This window comes from Magnolia sinica, chromosome 9 (assembly GCF_029962835.1).
Source record: "Magnolia sinica isolate HGM2019 chromosome 9, MsV1, whole genome shotgun sequence".
NCBI classification, from domain to species: Eukaryota; Viridiplantae; Streptophyta; class Magnoliopsida; order Magnoliales; family Magnoliaceae; genus Magnolia; species Magnolia sinica.
The window spans coordinates 82941923-82962128 of NC_080581.1; the positions used below are offsets into that span (position 1 = coordinate 82941923).

The 20206-nt window shown below is 39.4% G+C and overlaps 1 protein-coding gene across 1 annotated transcript; it reads right to left on the bottom strand.

Annotated features, from left to right (window-relative positions):
- Positions 1-13718: 13718 nt before the first annotated feature.
- On the bottom strand, positions 13719-16817 carry LOC131255257 (receptor-like protein 35). Its single transcript, XM_058255950.1, has one exon. It carries the CDS (start codon positions 16815-16817, stop codon positions 13719-13721), a length of 3099 nt encoding a protein of 1032 aa, XP_058111933.1.
- Positions 16818-20206: the final 3389 nt, after the last annotated feature.

Here is a 20206-nt window from a genome sequence, read left to right on the forward strand (position 1 = left end):
TTTTAGTTAGCAATTTTATGGAGGTTACTTTGATCAAAATCTCCAATAAAATGATGCACACGTGTGAGAGATGAGTACAATTCATCAGGCACTTGGTCACCTTTTGCTAAGGTGTTTTATCTTTGTTCTTTCCCTTCTATTTTTTTATTTTTTATTTTTACATTTTTTTCATGTCATGTTTTGATTTATTTTTTTTCCCTTTTGTCTTCCCCAATTTTGACGAACAGTACTCTTTGTGGTCCACCATGGATCGATTCAGACCTTCTGCAATGGGCCCCACCATTGATGAAACCAGATCATCCTCCCAGGTGTGATGAATTGAACCATATTATCCAATACGGCCCATCGTTGGGATATGTCGGCGAGCATTGTTTACTTTAGGCACCATGTTTTTCCAATTTGTACGGCTTATTGATATGATCCCAACCATTGATCAGACGTTAGACATCTTGGATGATCTAGCATCAAAGAGAGAAAGGAGGGATGCTATGGCCCAAGTCTTTGAGACAAAGCATCAACACAATTACAGCTTCTTCAATCTCACATGTGTACTTATTTTCTAATAATTCCAGATCAGGTGGAAAAATATGTGAAGCAGATTAATTCTACAGCCGTGTGTTTGACATGTGGAAGGTTTATATCCTCTAATATAAAACCACGCCATTTCCCACCTCAAATGGGGCACATCATATACAAACAAATAAATGGCTACAAAAGAATAAATCTCAATTTACTTTGTACCTGCTGCCTCACCTAGAGAGCCACGTTGTCTGATTTTACAGGCGGAAGATCTAATCATCATTTCCAACATTATGAAATGCTCAGATCTCACGCTTACCGTTGAAAACTGTTGGGGGAGCCACACAAGTTTTAGATCAAGTAGATATTTATTTTTAAGGATATTGAATCTCCACTGTTTCCTGTAATGTGGTCGACTTTAGAATTGGATCTGCCTTATTTTTTGGCTCAAGCCATGAAATGAGATGAAAAAATAGATGGTCAGCATGGATAAAACACATACACTATGGTGAGGCCCACATAGCTTTGACACTAGGTAGGTGGCTGGTGCTGGGGTCACTGGCTAAACACATGCAGATATTAGGGATGTGCAGGGTAGCTGATTGGGTCCAGACCCCTTGAACGATATTCTGCCCAGGCAAAGTTCTGTGGGGCCCACCGTGAGTTATGGATTTTATCTAGCCATTCATCTATTGTTTTAGATTATTTTAAATATGTATCAAAAAATGAACAGTTCTAAGGCTCCAGTAGATCACACAGTCCGATTGAACTCCCATCATTAAAAACTTTTTGAGAGCGGACCAGAAAGAGTCTCTTGTGTGAGCGTATACTTTCAAGCTACTCTTCTAAAATGCTTGCGACATGAAAAAGCATACAAGGGATTGGTGACAAGCGAGTCAAGCACGTTATTACCTTTTATTAATTTATTCACCTCACACGATTTATTAATTTCTTCACGCCTGCAGATGGTGACCCTGGAAAGTCGTCCATTTGTCAAAACGTACGCCCACCTTCATTAAGTAATGTTCCCTAGAATATATAATACGTTCCTGTGTATTGCTATTTGTTATGTTGGGCTCTAGCTTTTGAATTTTATTTTATTTTTATTTTTTTTAATTTTAAGATTTAGGTTAATCTCTGGATGGTTCAATCCATGTGCCTCACCTTTAGATGGGGAAGGACAAAAAGATTAAAACTCCTGCAATATTTTGGAGAACTATGATACTCTGACTGACTACAAAGGTGTTATGATGATACGTAGGTTACTTAAAAATTGCATATTCAAACTAAATTGTCCAAGCTTTGGTTCCCATTAGATTTATTGCCAACAAGCTTATTTGATTTTCTAACAGCTAAATTAGTGGACATCTATTAGAATATTTAAATTGAAACTAGTTAGTGTTTCAACAAACATGTGTCAACAAATTAGAGGCTATGAATCGTTCAACCATCCCAGCTAGAATTTGGAATGGTCACCTAGCGGTGGTTAATAGTTTAGTCTATTTAATTCAATTTAATGTTCGCCATGGCTATAATTTCAGAGTGTTTGCATGCCAGGCACACACTACAAGAGTTTTAAATAACTACCAAATATTGAATCATTTGAACGTTGGACTAGTTCCTTTTAAATATTGATGGTCTGTTTAAGCTTTGGAATACCAATAAATCAACATATTAATTTCATTATTAGAGTTTTTTTTTTTTTTTTAAATCTCTCATGGACCATGTAACATCCTGTCCAACCAGCACAGTGTCCTGGAGCATCCACGTAGGATTTTTCGCAAGACCATTCGTTTAAACCACTCGCGGTGGGATACCACAAGTTAACTGACTTAGGATTAGCTCATTAGAATAGATCCCGGGTCATGATAGGACCCAGTGCGGGCCGTCAAGCCAGATGACTCATCTGCACTTAGCAACAGCCCGTACGGGTTATACCGCGACGCGGGAAGGTCAGAAAAATCTAAAAATTCAGAGAAGTATAGATCTCACTGGGCTTGTGGACCATCACGGACCACGGACCTAGCGGGCACCCGGAAGTGGGATCTGGCACAAGCTAAATGCACCCCACCAATGCTAGGGTCGGATCTGGCACGTGCTAATGAAACCGAGATACCAGGCTATCCAGCCGTCGGATCTCTTCTACATTTTTGGTGAAGGTCTAATGAATTTTTCTACACCCGTCCACAAATTATGGGACCCAATCGAGGAGCAGTGACCGTTGATCGCAAATCGAACCCGTACGACCAAACCCCAGGTCCGATCGTCCCCAAATTTTGCATGGCCCTTCATCGGGCCATGGAGTATCTATCCTATAAGTTTCATGGCCAGAGGGCCCCCAAAACTGCTCCAATCACCGGAATGGCCCCCACAGGGGCATTTGAAGATCAGAATCGTTGACTCAAACCCCATAACCGTTCATCCGTTTATTCTCAAATTTTATATGACCCCTCATTGGGCAATAGGGCACCTACCCACCAAATTTGGTGGCCGGAGGGGTGTTAGGGCCGCCCCTAGGCCAATATGGGGTCCTAAAGGGCCATTGTAGGCATTTAAAGAAACTTAAGGCCAGAGGGCCCAAGTCTAGGAAATAAAGCCCTAGCTCTCTCATAACTCCCTCCTTTACTACAACCACCAAGGAGTAAAGAGAGAGAGAGAGAGAGAGAGAGAGAGAGAGAGAGAGAGAGCAAAGGAGCAAAGGAGAGAGAAGAGAGTGTGAAGGAGAGCTAGGAGGACCCTCCAAGAAGAACTCCTCATCCACGAGCGCCCTTTTTACTCTGTTAATCATCTAGGTAAGATCCATCACCCATTTTCGTTGAAACCCATGTGATTGAGAAGGGATTTGCTTGGGTTCTAATATACAAATGTTGTTGTAGGGATTCTGCCCGATCAACCCCCAAAATCTACCCTCCTAGGTCGATCCCACGCCTTCTACAAATTCGAAGGTGCAGACTATTGTTCTTAGGAGGCATAACACCAATTTTAGTACGAGCTTAATAATTTTGATTGCTTAGATGTTATATTCAAAATTTTAGAGAAACCCTAGGAATTATATGTTTATTGGAATTCTATGGATGTGCATGCTTAACTCTCAATTTGGTATTGATCTTGCCTCTCATATGATATTATGTATGGATGATAGTATGCTCATGCTTGCTTGATCCTTTTCCCTCGTATGTGGTGCTACATTGTGTGTATGATTTATTACCCTTGTGCCCATGATTTCTTAAGATAGAGGAAGTACTTAACTTCCTCACAAACCCACACACTCACACACACCTTATTCTTAATAATGTATGTTAGCTTGGTAGGAGTATTCGTTTGTATGTTTGAGATGCATGAGAACATGTTATTAATATGTTTGTTGATAACCTGGATAGTTGGTAGGTTATGAATCACCCTCACACTCTTGGGTTGGCCAGGAACATAAGGAGAGACGGTAGCCCCATCGGTAGGACTATGCTAGGGCTAGATCCGTGGGTTTGGGCAGGTATGTTCGGGTGGTTGTAGTTCGACTACATGGGTCCCTTGTGCCCGATGTCACTCGTCTGGCGCTCGCCCGACTCGTGCGGTCTAGCCTACTGTCTGGCCAACTTTGTTTGTTAACCCTGCTGCTCACACATGTATGGAACCTGAAACACCCTACAACCGTAAGCGGCCTACCAATAACCAATTGCAACTGGTCCACAGCCTCGTGAGTCGGGTATGGTGGAATGAGACACTGTGTTCGAGCTGTCGGCCTACATTGGGGTGTCGCGCCTCCCCGCAGTGACCGCGAGCAATCCCTTCCTCTCGGCACTCCACATGTATTTGAAGTCGGGGATGAAGAACCCGAAGGGATCACAGACCACGGGGTCTCGGCCTCATGCATTGAGGGGTCTTGGCCTCGCAACCAACATAGGGCATTGATACGTGGGGTATACCAGATTCCCTAACCTGCTAGATGAATGGACTTAACTAATAACTAGGCTAACATGATCGCATCGCATCGCATTAGTTAGGGTGGCGACTCGGCAGTCGAGGTCGCTCTGAGGGAGTGTTGTCATACGCGATCGTTAGATGGAGTCGCTCGAGGGAGCGTTGTGGAGAGGGCACACATCATATCATTTATCATGCATGCGCATTAATAAGATTAGCTAGGTGTTTATGATTGACTGTTTTCATTAAATTCATAGTATAATTGATACTTGTTATAACTTGAGACTAATAGCACCCACCAGTTAATCACTCACTCCCACTGGGGACGGTGTTTTAAAATACCAACCAGACCCGTTCATAGATGCAGGTGACGCAGGGCTGGAGGAGCCTGACGAGGCGAGCTTCGACGAGGAGGACGATCTATTCTATTTCCAGTTGATGGACAGCTCTCCATCGACTTGATGGGCAAGATTGAGATTGCTGAGCAGTGGGCTCAGCCTTATTCTTTTTTTGGACATAGTATTCTTTTGTTGTATGGGTTGGACAACACTTTGTGCGACCCATTTATATTTTTAAACCTGTATTTATGATAGATTTCTTTCATTTCAGTAAACTTGTGTAGCTGTGCTTGTTACAGGAAATTCCAAGCTGCATATTTAAACCTGATTAAACGCATTAATGAAAATTTATTATAAGTGACATTTGAGAACTCGGGAGTTGAGTGTATGCACGACCCCCGATTTTCAGAGTATTACAGACCATAAGGCCCATCATTATAAATGGTTTTGATCATTGAAAAGGTCATGATCCAACCACTAAAGTGCTAATATATCCTATTGCAACCCATGGGAATGAATTATACAAAATCTTGTGTTGATTCTTCCATCTACTCTTTTGTCTTCATTCAAGTAATTGATCATGTGCATAATTTACTCAAAAAAATTTCATCCTCGGCTTGAAGAAAACCATCGCGGCTGCATACATATATACACACACTCATACATTTGTACTTTAATAAACTTCATGCCCTCATATATTAATTATGATATTCTTGAGCATTCATCAAATCTACTGTTGAAAGAGCTACTCATCATTATATTAAGATATCCAATTGTCCACTTTACTTTTGGATCACCGATGATAGAAAATAGATATCAAGATCAGTAGATCCACCTATCTACACACCCAACAATGATTATGAACCATTCATTTTACCCGTTACTCAAATCTACCATAGGAACCATGGTCTAACTATCCCACTCCCTAGTACATGTATGTACACACTATTTTTATACATCCCGAGCTTCCATAACATTACAAGCTTGATATATCATTGATCTAAGCTATTGAGAATACTTTTCATGGACTTATTAAGCTATCCAACCGTTCGATTTCAATCTGTATCATTGCATCATTATACAATTTACAAAGATCTAATTCGAACCATTTAGATCAGATCATTTGTGATTCTAAACTTTTCATCATGATCCTGATATATTGATGAACATTATACATCATTAAAGTTCAATTCCAATAACTATATACCTATTATTGAGTATTTAAAATTTTCTATAGAATACGCTTCCCAACTCAATGGTAAGACTTAGAAAGAAAGGCTACAAGACCCACCGTGATGTGTGTTATATATCCACTTTGTCAATCAATTTTACCGTATCATTTTTTTATCATTTTTTTCATATTATATATATATATATCCTCACTGTGTTACTTTAAGTGCATAATTTGTCAATTTTTACAGTCTTATGGATATAATCCCAACCATTGATCTGACGTTGGACATCTTGGATGATCTGGTATCAAAGAAGAAAGACGGTCACTGTGGGCCCTGGTCTTCGAGACAAATTAATGACTACAAACAAATAAATGTCGATTTATCTTGTATGTTATGCCTCACCTGGAAAGTCGACTCTGTCTAATTTTATAGGCAGAAGATTTAAGCATCATTTCCAACATTATGGAAAGCTTATCTCACACTTACCACTGAAAATTTTTCGAGAACCACATAAGGTTTATATCAAGTTCATGCATGTGTTTCCCTTTTATCCAGGCCTATGTGATCTTGTCAACCAGTGACCTTATAAAATTTTTAATGGTGGACGCTCAATTCCTATTATTTAGTGTGTTGTGGTTCACTTTGGATTTGGATCTACCTAATTTTTTGGCTTATGTCATAAAATGAGCTGAAAATGGATGATCGGCATGGATAAAACACGCATTATGATGAGGCCCACGGAGCCTTGAAACTAGCTAGGTGGCTACTAGTGTGAGTAGCCTCACAAGGGGCTGCCCAACATAAAAAAGAGAGGCAAGGGAGTGACGACAAGTGAGTCAAGCTAGTCAAACCCTTTATTAATTTATTCACGCCTGCCGATGGTGACCTAAAAAGACCATCTATTAAAATGTGGACCCTCCTTCCTTCTTAATTAATGTTCCTTAAAATACTTTCCAATGTATTGTTATTAGATAGATTGGGCTCTAGCCTTTCGATTTGGGCTCATCTTTAAATGGTCCCATCCATGTGTCTTACCTTTGGATGGGTAATAGCAAAAAGATTAAACTCTGCGAATATGTTAGAGAACTTTGATAATCTGAGTATGAAGGTGTTATAATGATACACAGGTTACTTAAAATTAGCATATCCAAACTAAATTGCCCAAACCATATACACAGGTTTATGGGCATATTAAAATTGAAAGCAGGTGGTGTTTACAAACATGTGTCAACCAATTGAGGCTAGAATTGTTCAACCAGTCCAGCCAGACTTTGGAATGGTCAGCAGTGGTTAGCAGTTTAATTAGTCTATTTAATTCAAGTTAATGAATGCCATGGCTATACTTTCAGAGTGTTTGTGTCAAGCACACACTCTACAAGAGTATCAAATAACTGCTAAATATTGAATCATTTGATCATTGGATTAGTTCCTTTTAAATATAGATGGTCTATTAAGCTTTGAAAAATAATAGATTAACATATTTCAATATCAGAATTTTTTTTTAAAAAAAATCTCCCATGGACCATGAGGACCAGCACAATAAATGGTTTAGATTAGAAAACAAGTGATCCAACCACCAAAGTGCCAATATATCCTATTGCAACACATGGCAATGTATTATACCAATCCTTGCCTGTTGATTTGTCCATCCACTCTTGTCTTCACCCAAGTAATAGACCATGCATGACTTAAGTTGTACATATATAGGTGTAGTAATTCAAAAATTTTCATGCACGAGTATGTGCATGGCTGTTCGACCAGGTGCATAATTTAGTGAAATATTTTTCTTTTCTTCGAATTGAATAAAATGCTCATAGATGTATACATATTTACACACACTTAATCATACATACACATTTTAATAAACTTCGGACCCTCGTATATTCTAGTATTCTCAAGCATTCATCAAATCTTTTATTGAAAGAACTACTCATAATGAGACTAAGATATTTGATCATCTACTTTATTTTGGATCACCCAATCATAGATAACTGACCTTGGGATCATTACAATATTCATCCATCTACACACCCAACAATGATCATGAACCATCATTTTACCTGTTACTCAAGTATAAGCTTAACCTAATGTCGGAATCACGATCTAATTACCCTGATCCTAAGTACATGTACATACACACTTTTTTTTTTAATACATCTTGAACTTACATAATGCTATATGCTTGCTTTTTCATCGATCTAAACCATCGAGAATACTCCTTATGGACCTATTAAGTTATCCAACAATCCGATTTCAATATGAACCATGACATTATCATGAAATTTACAAAGATCTAATTTGACTCATTTATATCTAGTCATTCACAATTCTCAACCTTTTATCATGATCATGATAGAACAATGAACGTTGGCCACGTCGTCCAAGATTGGGCCTAAAATTTAAGTTTGCTTATTAATTGGGCTAGGCTTGGTTGAGTCTAAGGTCTTGTCCATGGTGAATTTCTAGGGCGTTTTTATCATAGGTCATCAATGGTAGAGTACACTTAATGAAAACCCTTAGATCATGCAAAAAAGTGGAAGGCCATGCTTGGTGGCTTGGGTTCCGGTTCTCATCTGTTTCTGTCATGGGCCTAGATGGGCTTGAGCGTAGTTTCACTTTTGGGCCAGTCTTGGACAGACAGGGCCCACCCCTTTGCATCCCTATCCATGGGTCGAGTTTGGCTTGGATTTGAAATCCGAGAATAGGCCATTTCTTAATGTCAATGGGCTCAATGGGCCTATAATCCAAGGCTCAATTGCTTACCGACACCCCAGCTCGATGGGGCAATGTACATGCATTTATGTGTCTATATATTATATATAAATAAGGATGAAAATAGAATATATAGAATTTCTATATTTATGACAATAATATATAGATAGTTAATTAGGAGTAGCAGCAATTTGGGTATGAAAAATGGAGGCTAAGAACGGCTGGTTAAGACCTAGGAGTGGGTTGGTACAAGTTTAAGGCTCTAAAAGAGCAAGGGAAAGGCTTAAAAGCATGTGGTTGAAGATGGTAAGAAAAGACATGACCTATGCCCTTTGATAGAGTGGAATGGCAAAAAAGGATCCATGTAGCTGCCCTCCACCTATTGCTGATCAATTAGTTGGGGTGATGCTTATATATATATATATCTCATTTATTTTTATTTTTATTTTTAAAAGGTAAAATCCTATCCTTCCTTTTCAAGTAATCCACATATAAATCGGTCTGTCACTACTATCATTTTAAGAGTAGGTGGACTCTATTTTTGATATTGGCCCCAAAAGATTTTCTTTTTGAATAAAATGTGTTTTATTGAGGTAAAAAAAACATGTTTAACTCGGTGTTACCCAAGAAAAGATTTTTGTACACAGAGTTTTAAACTTTTAATTAATATGTGAGTTTTTCCTTTTCGAACATATGGAGTTTGAACTCAAGTTTTAATTTGAGCATTTTGGGTCAATTATGATCTCTCTCCCTCTTACACTATTTATTTATTTATTGTGCATCACAAGCCAACTCATTGATAGAACTGTTCAACGGAGGTTACTTGGACCGTAAAGTAATAGAGAATTATGTGTACCAAAGATGGCTCTGTTACAAGTTCGACAAGCATTTCTCTCATTACGGAGGGCAAATGACAAGTACACAACAAAAATCCCTGAGTCCCGACAGAAACAAATGGGTTGTCGAAGAGGTCATGACCCTCCAAGGGATCCCACTTGGTGATTATTTCAGCATATGTATTTGCTTCATCAAACCATTTATTCCACGAATTATCATGGCCATGAAATTTGGACCACTGACTGATCTTCCAATATAGAGATTTTTTTGGGGTATCTCACATTTGTGGTTGGACCCTGTGAATCACTGATCCACAGGATCTACTTTAAGGGTTGCGCTTTTTTCTAGATCGGGATACATGAGTTTCATGTCTAATCATTGCTTTTGTTTGGTTTGCAGCTTCAGAAATGCAGGAGAGTTCAATAAATAAATAAATAAATAAAACGAGATAGGTGTGATGAGGTTCCTCACTGTCTTCCTTACGAGGATAATTACTCTGAATCCAAGGAGCCTCTTTAGACTCCTCATATACCTCGAATCCGCGAGGGAAAATAAGAAAATATAAATAAATTCTAGAAATTCAAAATTTTATTAGGTAGATAATAAAAATGAATTTACAATCTCTGAAACAGTGATACCAAAACTAGGAATAAGTTTCATAATCAAACTCCAACCTATACTCCCTAAAATTCATAATTACTAAAAATAGTAAAATTCTACTCTAATAAAAATTCTAATTCTAATAAAACTCTTTTAAGGCTAATTTGTAAAAATAAAAATTCAGAATAAACTTTACTAGAAGAGTCTTAATATGATTACAAGTTATTTCTAAAAAATAAGAAAAATCTAAAACTTTAAAAATAATTTTTTTATTAAAAATAGTAATTTTTCTTAAATTTCCATTTTTGAGCTGAAAGTACATGTTTTTTGACGAAACAGACAAATGTGACCCACTTTTGTGAGCTGAAAGTATTTAACGGGAGTTGCGTGGCTGAAAAACAACAAGCTTCAGAAAAGGATTAATATATAAGAATGTGATGTCAAATCTGGCTGATCACATGAAAGAAATGTTCAGACTAGTTGAGGACTTCATACTGGGAAAATAGAAGAGATCCATTGCAGTCGACTGCGTGGGTGGATTTTGTTTTTTCGTTGATTTATATCACTAAGCCAAGGTTGGCTAATACCGTTCCCATCCCCCAGCTGGAAAATACCAAGCACGAGAATCCTCCGTTGTATTTCCTAGAGGCACTGGAGTTGTAGGGCCCATCGCATCTCAAGGGATATTGACCAAGATGCAATGGTTTGTGAATTGTCGCTTGGGTTTAGAAAGTGTGCTGTTTCAGGAAGAGATTTGCGATAAGAAAACGACCTGATCTTTCTACTTGCAGAGAGAATGTAGACATTGTGTGGGATGGCTAAAGTTAAATTATGTAATTTTGGTTGTTCAGAGGTCGAAAAAGGAACGGATTCATTTGCATAAGAAATTAGGATCTAGGAATTCATTTACAATTCTCAACACGAAACTCATTTTTAAGCTTCTACAGTAACATTCTTTATGATTCTAGGTTAGTTTTTTCCTCCGTTAAGAGACGAATTTGAAATTGTAGTTGAATAGAGAAGATCGTGGCGTGCTTCTAAGCTTAATTCCATTATTTCCTTGTATCCTTTTTCGACAACGTGTACAACTCAGAGAAGATGGGCAGGTCGCAGGGCATTTATGCTTTGATGGTTGTGAAGACATTTGAACCCAAGACCATGGCATTGGTAAGAACAGCCGTCTTGTAACAAAAGATTCACTACAACGGCATGATTTTTGTTCGTAGGATATATATAGAAATTTCTTAGGTTGTTGCTCAATGGAGCTTTGTTCTTCATATCTAATTTATGTAAATCTTGGAATTACATTGCTCGGAATCTCAATTGAGATATGGTTTCAGTTTCTGTCGAATCAGAACTGTAACATTACATTGTATTGAAATTAATGTAATTTTTTTCTTTGTCAATTGATACGGTGGACTTTTCCTTTTGTTGGTGAGCTGATCTTTAGTGGATCACGTTAAGCTTATTGTGTCCTAGAAATTGACGGGCTATTTGGATGTTTGCCGATCAATGGATTGTGGGATCGTAAGTCATCCCACCGGCATTTTGTGGGAGCAGGAGTGTTTGCCAAAACCATCTTAGAAAAGAAGCTTTTGGCAAATAAGAAAGAAACTTGAGGACCTGGATAGGTAGAGCCCAACTTGTTAGAGATGAGCACAAATATGCTTTGCATGGGACCCATCTTTGACAGGCTAGGCTCTACCTATCACATCCCATGTTGTGCTTATACCAATATCAATGGAAGCAGGGGCAGTACACAATCTGTGCCCACAGTCCATTGGGTAGAAAGCTGTGTAGATGGTGATCATGGAAAGAGGGACAAGAATTGCATGGTGACCCTGTCATCATGGATGTCCGTGGTGACACAAGAGTGGGATTTGACTGGACCACCGGCTGCTTTCAGGATGGGCCTAGTTGGATGCATACTCAACCTAACGATGATATATAGTAGATAGCCTTCTCCTTCTTGCCTGTATCATGCATCATGCTGAAGAAGTTGCTGAAGAAGTTGATTCATGGACTCACATCTTGCAACCTAGCTACTGGTGGATGCTGTGGGCCCCATCATGATGTATGTGTTTTATTCACGTATGCTGTCCATCCATTTTTCCAGTTCATTTTACGGCATGAGCCTAAAAATGAGGCAGATCCAATCTCAGGTGGACTATAACACATGAAGACAATGGTGATTTTATGTCCACCATTATAAACATCCTGAGGTCCATTGTAATGTTTATTTGCCATACAACAAACAAGCATGGATGAAGGGAAAACATAAATATCAGTTTGATCCAAAACTTATGGCTCTTTGGAAGTTTTTATTGGTGGGCATTCAATTACCACTGTTTCCTATAGTATGGTCCACCTTATATTTGGATCTGCTTAACTTTTGGGCTCAAGCTGTAAAATGAGCTGGAAAAATTGAGGGACGGCATGGATAAAACACATATATACATTATGGTGCAGCCATGGAGCTTTTCCAACACCGACCAGCATGGTCATTATGCAAGAGAGGATTAGGCGTTACCCTAACCATGGGGCCCACCTTGATGAATGTGTTATATATCCATGCATCCATCGGTTCTTCCAGATCATTTTAGGATGTGGTCGCAAAACTTAATCAGATCCAAATCTCAGGTGGACCACACTACAGGAAACAATGTTGATTGAATGCCTACCATTAGGACCCAACTAGGGCCGACCGAAATTTTTATTTTCCATCAAAACCTGTTGATAAGGTCAAAGAGACCTGATTGAAGGGAAAATACAAAGATCAGCTTGATGCAAAGCTTTTATTCCCCACAATAAGTTTTTAATGGTCAATCACTATAGTGTCAAGTGGTGTGGTCCACCTGAGATTTGGATCTGTTTAAGTTTTGGGATCATCCTAAAATGAGATGGAAAATCAGATGGACAGCGTGGATATACAACACATTCATCAAGGTGGGGCCCATACAGTCAAGGTAAGACCTATTCTACTCCCACAAGCCACATCCAACAGCTTTCAACATCCTTTTTGTGGCTCAATCTCTTGCCGTGGCATATGGTCCAATCAAATCCCACTGTATGATGTCACCATGTCTAGGTAGCAAGGTCAACACCCAATCCGGGTCTACCTCTATAGGTGGGATCACCTTCTTTGGATGTTACTCGACCTATTCGACATGGACGTGGTCGAACCCTATCCAGTTCGACCCCATGAGTCACCCACAAAATTCGCCAATGACTCAATTGAGTCATGAATTGACCTGAGATTGGATTGCGACTTGGATGGCCATACAAGGCCCAAGTAGTTAAAGTTGAATAAGTAATATTGTGTTTAATGGAAGTGATTAAATAAAAGCCATATGCATGAAATGCTAAACCATTAACATATAGATTTTTTTCCAGAAAGGTGGGAGCGCACCACCTATAACTTTGTTGATTTGATAAAACATTGTACAAACATTCACGGGCTCCACAGAAAGGAGACGGGCATCACTTATCATACAGCCATCAACATATAGGTTGATACATTGGATATAACATTATAAATATCATCTTTTTTATTAATGCTTCAGTTCCCTTGACACCCTTTTCTCTTCTCCTACCTCCAATTCTCTTAGTATTGATGCATTCAAATAAATGTCTCACATGGAAAAATCAACAGAAGCACTCTATCACTGAATATTGTGAATTTTCTCATTCCATTTGTCCAAAGTGATAGAGTCCAAAAAAGAATTCCCATTCCCACTCCGTATCCAACTGCAAACCCAATCCACAGTAATTCCCAGTCGTATTTATTTTCTGATTGTGCTGGTGGTGTTGAAGCCTTAATGTAGTTGCATTTCTTTGACAATGGAGGGCCACATAATCCCAAGTTCCCTAGAAATGATTCATTTGTGAATGTACTGAATTGTTGACCTTGCGGTATGCTTCCTATGAGGAGGTTTTGCGAGAGGTCCAACACCTCGAGGAACGTTAGCTTTGTTAGCTGTAAAGGGATCTCACCAGACAAACTATTATGTGAAAGATCTAATGACTCAAGTTCCTTCATGTTCTCCAATAATGCAGGAATTTGGCCTATGAGACGGTTGTAGGACATATTGAGCACAAGCAATGATTTTAAATTCCCAACTGATTCTGGAATATTCCCATGAAATTGGTTATTTGAGACATCTATTACCGTGAAGGCGGTAAGGATCTTTACCAGTTCCATTTCCATTCTCTTGCTCACTATAGTCACTTTATCTTGATAGTACCCTTCATCAAATGTTTTGCTAATGAATTGAGATTGGGATTTAGACTCCTCCATCATTGCCTTCCAACTCCCGAACATATTTGATGACAAGTTACCTGTGAAGCTATTGGAAGAGATGTCGAAGATTTGCAACAGTAGAAAGGAGTGATTTGATAAGGGTTGTCCAATGGTGCCGTGAAATTTGTTGGATCCTAAAATGAGAATGCGCAGTTGAGACAAATTTTCCAACCAAAATGGGAAGGTGTCATGTATTTGATTGTTTCCAAGGTTTAACACTTCTAGCTTCTTGCACTGGGCCAAAGTACTTGGCACCTGCCCTTCCAATTGATTTCCATTGAGATCAAGTGTCTCTAGAGTACACCACTCTTTGAATATTTGAAGTAAGGTGCCATTAAATGCATTTCCTCCAAGATTCAACACAGTGAGGACATCACTTATTTCACCCAAACATGATGGAATAGAGCCATTGAAGTGGTTACGAGACAAATCGAGGACTCGTAAGCAAGTGCAATTACAAATAAGTGAGGGAACTTCTCCGCTAAAATAATTGCTTGAAAGTGAAAAGAAAATGGAAGAGAGAGGAGGAATTGGAATTGATCCTTTTAGCTTGTTAAAGCTTAGGTCAATATATTTCAATGAACTTAAAGAAATATGAGGAAACGGTTGCTCTAATCCTTCTAGAGCATTCCGAGAAAGATTCAAATAAGACAAACTGCCATTTCCAACCTTCCATATCCAGTTGGGTATTTCACCATTGATTCTGTTATCGGAAAGGTCTAAAGCACATAGCCTCTCGTGGTTTCTCAAGATGTCTGGAAATTTGCTAATGCTGCAAGATTTTAAATACAAATATTTAATATGAGAGCAGGATGCAGAGGTTGAATTGCTTCCGCCATCATGGACTGAGAAGTTGTTATCTGAAAGACTCAGGCTCCAGAGGTTCTTAAGGTTTAGGAACAAGCCAAGGTCCATGTCACCACTGAAATTGTTTGATGTAAGCACGAGGCCTTCAAGCTTTGGGAGTTGAAAGATGGACATTGGAATAGGCCCCTCCAAGTTGTTGTTACACAAAATGATCCATCGCAAAGAGGATGCATTGTGGAACTCATCAAGTTGACCACTAAATTGGTTATCCTGGAGATAAAGCTCTTCTAATGATGGGAGTGAAAAGAATGATGATGGAATGGTCCCACTGAGTGAATTGTTGGAAAAGTCGAGTTTTATACAATTATGAAGTGCATTTCCATATAAAGAAGGGATTGTGCCATTGAAACTATTGGAGTTAAGAAAGAGCTCTGTAAGCTTGGTGAGTTGAAAGACTGACCTTGGAATAGGCCCCTGGAACTTGTTTTCATTCAAGTGGATGATCTCTAGTAGTGAAGAGGATGCATTTTGGAATTCCCCAAGCTGACCACTAAATTGGTTACATTGGAGATGAAGCTCTCGTAATGATGGGAGTGAAAACAATGATGATGGGATTGGACCGCTGAAACCATTGGATGAAAGATCCAAATGCACGAGGTTGCTGAGGCTGGCAAGAGATGATGGCAATGATCCACTGAGAAGTGAATTGTAAGATACATCCAGGGTTTGTAGGTTTGGCAGCCGGAAAATACTCTTTGGTATGGCTGAAGAGAGATTGTTTCCACTGAGGTGGAGTTCAGATAGGAAATGGAGCTTGGAAAGGGAAGGATGGATGGGGCCTGATAGACCACAATACCTCAAGCTCAACTTGTGGAGATGAGGGAGTGCCGAGGATAACGCCAGTCCCCACTCACTGCCCTGCGCTGATATGTTTACCCAATCGAGATGGAGTTCTCTCAGACTCCACAAATTTTGGACGAATGCTCCAATGTCTGGGTTTTCGAGTTTCAGGTATTCAACATACGAACCATTGGTATATTCATTGTAAGATAGATCGAGGGACAGCAAAGTGGTCAAGCGGGAGATTTCCATTGGGATTTGGCCATAAAATTGCAAAGAAGAGAGGTTGAGATGGGTCAAACTGGTGAGATGTTCAAACCCAGAAGGAATTGGAGAGGGATCGAAGTAATTGGAAGCGAGGTTAAGCCTCTGCAGGCTCTGAAGACAAAAGAGGCTTACAAAATCAATCCGACCGGAGATATTGAGCTCACTGAGGTCGAGACTGGTCACGTGACCAGTGGCACCATCGCACGTGATGCCTTCCCAAGAACAGTAATCCCTGTTATCAGGATTCCAAGAGGACAATGTAGTCATGGTGTACTCAGCGGAGAAGTTAAAGCCCTCTTTGAGGTGGAGCAAAGCAGAGAAGTGATCTTCAATGCAATGGTTTTGGGTTGACAAGGCCTTATTGTTATTGACACTGGCAAAGACAAAAGAGGAAGAGAAAAGGAGGGAAGAGAATAAGAGATACCTACATAAGGAAGAGAGAATGGAGAAGAAGTTAGGAAATGGAAAGGCTTTATTGGTAAGAGAGGAAAGGGGGAGAGCCATTTGCTTTGGTTAGATGGATTCGGGATGAGGTGGGAAGAGAAAAGCTTGGGAGGCATTATATATACGGGCAAGGTAGGAGCTTTCCAGTTCGTTGCCCAATAAAATGCCGCACACGTGTGAGAGATTAGTAGCACTCATCACGCAGTCAGTACTCTTGCTAAGACTTTTTCTTCTCCGTTATTTACTCTTTCTTTCTTTCTTTTTTAATGCTTTATTTTTTTATTTGTTCATTTTCTGAAATGGGACCCACCATTGATCTAGACCTTCTGAAATGGGCCCACCATTGATGAAACCAGACCATCCTCCCAGCTGCGATGGATTTGGGATCATCCAATCTGTGAGCCAGATAACTGGCCTAGATCAATCCACAGCTCGGATCGTCCTATCTGTATTTGGTGGGGCCCAGCACTGTTTACCAATCGATTTGGCCTTTTCAGCCATTTAGATGGGAGATTTGGGCCATTTACTTTAGATGCCATATTTTATTAATTTGTACAGCCTATCGATATGATCCCAACCACTGATCAGACGTTGGACCCATAGTGACCCACAGGGACGGTCACTATGTGTCATACGTGTGACTATTTTCTAATAATCCTAGGTCAGCAGAATATGGCAGGCAGAGTAACTCTAGAGCCATGTGATTTACATGTGTGAGATCGGAGCCTTCCATCAGATGCGCTGCAATGTTTAGATCTACTGATATAGAAACCACAACATTTCACACCTCAGGTGGGTCACACCATATCAAAACAAATGAATGGCTACAGAAACAATAAATTTCAATTTACTTTGTACGTTATACCCCTGGAGAGCCACATTGTCTTATTTTACATGCACAGGATATAAGCATCATTTCCAACATTATGGAATGCTAGATCTCGCACACATGTTTCATATTTGCAATGATCGGGTACTCCTCTCAGCACCGATTACTTGCTGAGTAAACTGTGGGGTCCACGTTGATGTATATGTCTTATCCACACCGTCCATCCATCTTTGCAGCTCATTTTATGGCACGAGACCAAAATTGAAGCATATCCAAAGCTCAAGTGGACCACACCACAGGAAACAGTGAGAATTGAATGCCAACGGTTGAAAACTTTCCTTCATCCAGGTCCGTGTATATGTGACCTTATGAACATGTTGGATTTTTTTTTATTTTATTTTTTGATGGCCGTTGGGTATATGACAAATACAAAAGGTGGGGCCCACAAATACATGTTATTCAGGTGCCCACCAGAAAGAAAGAAACGAAAAAAAAAAAAAAACAAATAAAAAACAAAAAGGAAGAAAAAGGCAGCAATGGTTTCTAAATGTACCACTACACTTTTTGACCTTTGTATATGAATCATGGGTTAGCCATGAACTTATGGGTGACCAATCAGGCAATTAATACCAGCTATATTTTCCCTTTGGACCATGTTGGATGACAATTAAACATCAAGGTGGGCTCTTGGAAAGTTTTAACGGAGGATGCCATTATCCCCACTCTTTCATGTGGTGATGTCCGCTTGAGATTTGCACATACTTCAATTTTAGGGTTATGCCCAAAATGAGATGATGAAATGGATGGGCGGTGTGGATAAGACACATTCATTACGGTAAGTCATACAGAGTTTCTGCTGCTCTACGTGAGAACCTCGCTCTTAAATTGTGTTAGAGAACTTATAAGTAATACAGGGGATGGGGGTGGTCCGCTTGATGGCAGCTCAAGGGTGGCCTTCGAACGATGGGGCAAACCAAATGGGCAGCTCTGATCAATAAGTAATTTAGTTAACTTTGTGACTCAAATTTAGAACCCGGCATTGCCAATTCAATTCAGCTGCTTGCTAGGTCGGGTTAACCCTGTAAGCTTGAAATGTACTACTTGCTTTCAATTGCTGTAACTCTGGCATGAATTTGGTTGACTGGTAACGAGCCAAATCGACTCATTCAGTTAGGACATTTCCATCGGCAAATAAGAGGTGGGCTCAGTGGTTCCCAAATCCACCGTGAACGGAGCAAGCTATAATTATGGTTTTTTTCTTCTTATTTAATATATATATATATATATATATATATATATATATATATATATATATATCACTTTAAATATTATTAATTTATTAAATATAGAGTCAAGTCAATTAAAAATGCTACTAGTCCTTGAGTGAACCCAATTACCCAGCTTAGACTTAAGTCCAATTTATTTTTTTAAAAAAAAAATTGAACTATGAGTTTTCCTTTATTTAAAATAATTATTCAACCAAACACCTTTATATTAATTTATTTACACTACTGTGTAAGGTTTATCAAATGGCAAGGATGGAAAGGCAATTGACAAAGTGGACACATCTTTTCTATTTATTATTTACTTAAGTCAAGAGTGGAGAAAAAGATGGTCCTTGGTAAAAGGTGTAGAAAAAATGTAGTGTTTATGCTGAAATCTGGTCATCCTTGTTAGACCTATTGAGTACATGCAAAAACCAATCAACAATGAAGACCTTGGCTATGGTAGGAGGACCCTCCGATGCTGAAGTTAGAACAGGGGATTTGGATCTAATTGACAAGTGCTACTGTGCTTACCTCTCACTGTATGTGGGGTCTCAATTTATAGCTTTAGTGCCATAGATGAAAAACTTCCCTACTTGGAAGATGTGTATCATAGAAGGGATTTTCTTCCTAGCATGTTATCATCTTTCCGAAATCTTAGGCAAGGATCCCGAGGAGATCTTATCTTATCATTTCCAAGTGGTCGGCCTCCGAGGAGTTCAAGATTAATGACTGAATCCAACCTCATAGACCGGGTGGTTGAGGTCCGTGGTCGGCCTTCGATGGTCAATTGTGCTCTTGTAGTGGAGTTGGTCGAGGTTCTGCGGATCGAACAAAATCAGTAATTGTGATTAGTATCTACCCTTAAGGTCGAGTCGGTACACAATCGTTTGTTGGTCGCCAATGGAGTGTTAGCTAGACACTCCTCGCGGTTGGTCCTTGGGTTAGTCATAGAGAAAATGCTCAACTCGGATAAGAGTTCAGTCAATGACAAGCGGTCGGGCTCTTACCCAACCTTCATTACTTGCGCTATGCATTCTCCTACTCCGGATGTTCTGGCCAGTCCATTTTACCCATAATAGGTAGGTATACTTTTTTAAAGGATTGATGTTACCGTCTTCTTATGTTCTCTACGGAAGCAGGATGGGTGCGTCCCTAGCCAAACCTAACCCAATATGGTAAGGCCCTAACCACGCGGCCCACCTTGTTGTATTTATTCTATATCCACTCCGTCCATCCACTTTACTAGCTAATTTTTGGACTCACGCTCTAAAATGAAGTTGATTCAAATCTCATGTGGACCATAACATATGAAAAGTGATTCCTAAATGCCCCCATTAAAAACTTCTTAGGGC

Excerpts from the sequence above, each read along its gene's own strand:
- LOC131255257 (XM_058255950.1), bottom strand. The coding sequence starts at position 16,817 with ATGGCTCTCCCCCTTTCCTCTCTTACCAATAAAGCCTTTCCATTTCCT.